The sequence below is a fragment of the Monoraphidium neglectum genome, assembly GCF_000611645.1.
Source record: "Monoraphidium neglectum strain SAG 48.87 unplaced genomic scaffold scaffold02972, whole genome shotgun sequence".
NCBI lineage: Eukaryota > Viridiplantae > Chlorophyta > Chlorophyceae > Sphaeropleales > Selenastraceae > Monoraphidium > Monoraphidium neglectum.
In genome coordinates, this window is record NW_014010656.1 from 1 (window position 1) to 1,932 (window position 1,932).

Consider the following 1,932-nt stretch of genomic DNA (forward strand, 5'->3'; position numbering starts at 1 on the left):
GGCGGAGGCGAGCCCGGTGCGGCGGGTGACGTGATCGGGGGGAGGCCGTACACGGCGCTGTCCATCGAAGCGTCTGAGCTGCTGCGGGACGCCCCGGGCGGCAGCTTCCCGGGCCCCCGCGCGCCGCCGTGGCCGCCGCGCCCGCCGCCGCGTAGCGAGGTCAGCAGCCGCCGCAGCGGCCCCCCTGCTGGCGTGGCCGCGGCGGCCGCCGCATTCCCCGGCGCCTGCTCCTCGGCGGCAGCGGCGGCGAGCGGCGCCGCGGCGGGTGGCTGCGCTGCCTGCTGTTGGCGCTGGCGCTCTAGGGCCGCCAAATGCTGGCGCTTGCGCTCGAGGCGCCGCGCGGCCGACACCGACGCGCAGTGCGCGGCGGCCTCAAAGGCGGCAAAGCCGGTGAGCTGCACCTTTTCGCCTGGGGGCGTGGAGGGAAGGCAGGAACGGGGGCACCATTTGGGCCACGGCCGGCTGTCGAGGGGGCGGGTGTCTCGGCCTGCCATCGGCCGCGCAGCCCTGGTGCGCAGGCGCACCCCGCGTAATTGCCAGCTGCTGTGCAGAGCTGCGCTTGGGGCAGCCGTGCAGACAGTGCAATGGGGCTGCGTCCAGGGGCCGCGGGCCACGTCCACGCGCGTCCGCGTCAGCCGCGGCGGCGTGATTTCTCACCCGATTGCGGCACCTTGCACTCGAAAACGACGTCGAACTCTGCCGACGAGTCGTATCCCAGAAGTTCACGGACCTTGAGTCATGGTTTTAGTCATCGGAGGATTGGGTGGTTCGCCCTCAGATAAGAGGTGGTTGGGGCCGGACGCGCCAGCAGGACCCGCCCGGCCGGCGCGGGGGTGGCAGACAAGACGCTCGCACGCCGGCCTTAGTCTTGCGCAGCTGCTGCCCCCAGCGCGACTCGCGCACGTCCCCAGCCCGTTGCCCTGCCCCCCTCTCAGCAGCCGCTGCGCGGCCCACAGCTGCCCCCCAAATGAAACGCCCCTGCGCCTGCTCACCTGCCGGCGAAACAGCTCCTTGCCCTCTGGGCCAGAGTGGACCCTCAGCTTGTGCACGCGGCCCCTAACATTCACAGCCATGACGGGCGTAGCGGGCAGCAGGCCCGGCCCCGCCGACAGCGCCTCCCGCCAGTCTCCATACGCGTCCCCGCAGAAGCGGCACCGCCGCTCCTCGGGGCGCCCGGCCTGCTGCAGCTGCCAGCGCGCGAGGCACTGGGCGTGGACCGGGCGCGGGCAGGCGCAGGGGGTACCTAGGGGCGCCTCGGAGGCGCCGCCGAGGCAGATCCAGCAGGCGGGGCCGCCCTCGTCCTCGCCGCCGCTAGAATAGGGTTCCTGTTCGCTGGCCGGCGCGGGGCTGGGCGGCTGCGGCGCCATTGGCGGCGGCGGCGGTTGAGCGGACCGGCTTGCCAACGGCCACCCAAGGGGGGGAAGTCGAATGGGGCACCGTGCGTCTTGGGCCCTCCTCGCGCCGCCTGCCGGGGGTGAGTGGAGATGCGGCCACACAAAGTGATAGGCAGTAAATCCTGATGCGGCCGAAAGTTTTCTGTGTGCTGAAAGGTGTCCGAGGCGCCGACTGACCATCGCACGGTCACTGCGCTGCACGGGGTGCAGACTACTTGCCACCCGACCTGCAGCGTACATACCTGCGAGAACAAGTGTATTCAGCCGTCAGCCGTCCTCCGTATGCGGGCAAGCGCCGAGACCACGCGGGCTGGCCAATGGTGCAATGCCAGGCCAGTGGTGAAATCTACGGCTGGGACTCGCGGAGGCCGTCGGCTAGCTGCTGTGAGAAACTAATACTGGAAGCCCATACATAGATAACACTCGGTGAACCGGCATCCTTTAGATCTCGATTGCAACGTTTGCCTCATTGGCCCAACGTTTGGATGCTCGGCACATCAAAGCAAAAGTTTCCAATTAAACTCACAAAGAATCCCGA

The 1,932-nt window shown here is 69.5% G+C and overlaps 1 protein-coding gene across 1 annotated transcript; it reads right to left on the minus strand.

Annotated features, from left to right (window-relative positions):
* Positions 1-992: 992 nt before the first annotated feature.
* Positions 993-1,367, minus strand: MNEG_11925 (hypothetical protein; the record flags this gene model as incomplete). Its single annotated transcript, XM_014039601.1, has 1 exon — positions 993-1,367. A coding segment is annotated over one exon (375 nt), but the record flags the coding sequence as incomplete, so codon positions are not given.
* Between the last annotated feature and the right edge of the window lie 565 nt (positions 1,368-1,932).